This window comes from Sinocyclocheilus anshuiensis, unplaced genomic scaffold, assembly GCF_001515605.1.
Source record: "Sinocyclocheilus anshuiensis isolate Anshui unplaced genomic scaffold, SAMN03320099.WGS_v1.1 scaffold426, whole genome shotgun sequence".
In the NCBI taxonomy this organism is placed as follows: Eukaryota; Metazoa; Chordata; class Actinopteri; order Cypriniformes; family Cyprinidae; genus Sinocyclocheilus; species Sinocyclocheilus anshuiensis.
The window spans coordinates 1,822,568-1,824,703 of record NW_015542362.1 but is presented as its reverse complement, the minus strand read 5'-3'; the positions used below and the strand labels follow the sequence as shown (position 1 = coordinate 1,824,703).

The 2,136-nt window shown below is 41.9% G+C and overlaps 1 protein-coding gene across 1 annotated transcript in view; it reads right to left on the bottom strand.

Annotated features, from left to right (window-relative positions):
- Positions 1–2,136, bottom strand: part of LOC107691985 (proprotein convertase subtilisin/kexin type 6-like) — an 83,013-nt gene that overhangs the window by 73,281 nt on the left and 7,596 nt on the right. Inside the window, exon 2 of the mRNA XM_016490856.1 lies at positions 1,417–1,521. Coding sequence (XP_016346342.1) covers positions 1,417–1,521 — 105 coding nt within the window. The remainder of the gene's footprint in view (positions 1–1,416; positions 1,522–2,136) is intronic.

Below are 2,136 nucleotides of genomic sequence, written 5' to 3'. Positions count from 1 at the left end.
TGTATATAATACTATCATTCTGTAATATGAAACCACGTCTGGTCACAAAAAGAAGTATTTCAAACACTCGACTATGTTATTAAGTTAATTTGGAGAAAAAGAATGTCAATAAATTATATCTTTGTTGGACAAGTTTTGTAAACAGGCTCATACACATGCAAAACTGTATCGCACACGTGCTACTGTAGTACATTTATTCAGACCGATTTTTTGTGCACTGTACAGCCCTAACCAAACCAGTTACAGCTCGAGCTCCTCATTTAGCGACATAGGCTACTCCTCAATTTCATGTCCGCTTTGCGTGATGTTGCTCCGCACTGTTGCACACAGAAATATGTCAACAACTAGACTTTATCGTTATTATCGCAGGAAGACTAATTCTTATCGTGGGGAGAAGTTTTACCGGTATATCGCAAATGATAAGATATCGCCCATCCCTACTCCTGATGTCCTCTCACATCAAATTCCACCATCTGTTTTAGTCAGTTTGTTCGTTTCACTTGTACCAGTGCTTGATTTGTGCATACTTCTCTCCTGATTCAGACGAGATGACTTCTTCACTGGAGAAAGCTATATTTTGAATACAGGACTCATATTTCAACTGGAAGCAACAGTCTGAAGTTAAAAACGTCTTGATGGATTTGTTTCTCAGGCCCTGTTTACACTTGGTATTAAGATGCATTTTGGTCAATCGGATCACAAGTGGGCAATGCTAAATACAGGTGTAAACGGGGTGTGAAACATTTTGAACTTGTCCACTTTCGACCACTTCCAGAGGTAGTCGAAAACGCATTCGACCGGATTGCTTTCGTGATGTAGACACACCAGCAGTAAGTACAAGCAGATGTAATATTAGTGCGCAATAACTTTAGTCCTCCCGCTCGTGTTTTGACGCCGACAGAGGGATACGCCCATTTACCCTCCTCTTGACGTAATCAGCACCACAGGGGGTAATCTGGTCAGAAGTGGTCGAAAGTGGACAGAAGAGACGGATTAAAATGCCAGGTGTAAACGGGTATGTGTCTTCATTGGTCCGATCGACCAAAACGCATCTTAATACCAAGTGTAAACAGGGCCTTTACAAACATGCAGCTTTTCACTTCTCAAGACATTAACTGCTGGACTGGAGTGGTGTGGATTACTTATGGATTATTGTGATGTTTTTATCAGCTGTTTGGACTCTCATTCTGACGGCACCCATTCACTGCAGAGCATCAAGTGATGTAATGCAACATTTCTCCAAATCTGAAGAAACAAACTCATCTACATCCTGGATAGCTCGAGGATAAGTACATTTTCTTACATTTTTAATTTTTAAGTGAACTATTCCATCAACTTGCAAGCATTTCAAGTGTCATTCTTGTCATCGGTGGAGGGTTTGGTGATGGTAATGTGGCCACAGGTGGGAAGGCTTACCTTCGGGTCCATGTGAATGAAGCTGTGAGCACCTCTGGTGGCAAAGGTGGATCTGCGGACCACCCTGCTGTGATGGAAATGGTAATGGTGCTCCAGTCCTCCGATCTACAGAACAAACAACCATGAAAAACAGCATGGGAAATCACGGTCACACTTTGAGAAAGCCATGAAATGAACTTTTATCAGACAGCTTTGGTGGACAGAAATTGCATCTTGGCAGGGGCTATCCTACCCAAAAGGAACCAATATCAACACAGACTCCAGTATAAAAGCTTCATGCACATGGATTGCTGTTCCAACCTCATAAAAAGTGTTTTCGCCAAAGTGAATCTCTGTAGAATGGACATATGGCACACAGTGGATGGTGCCATGGAAGGCGAAGTCTAGCTGGCACATGCCTACTGCCCTCAAGATCTGACTGATACGCAGCACATCTATCGCACACACCGCCACTTCTGAGACAAACACTAAAAGGGATAGTTTAGTATTTACTCACTCTCATGTTGTTCCAAACCTGCATGCTGTTATTTTGTCAATGAGTCTATAATTTTCCATAATTTTCCCTTGCACAAGGAACAGACTCAAATGTAATCATTTAAATTTCATAATTGCAAATGGCATTCTCCTTCCAACATATTTAAATTGTCACACCACAACTGCAATGTTCCAAATGCATTTTAGTTCCCTTTCAAGGGAACTTCGAACTGCGTCCTCTAGGGG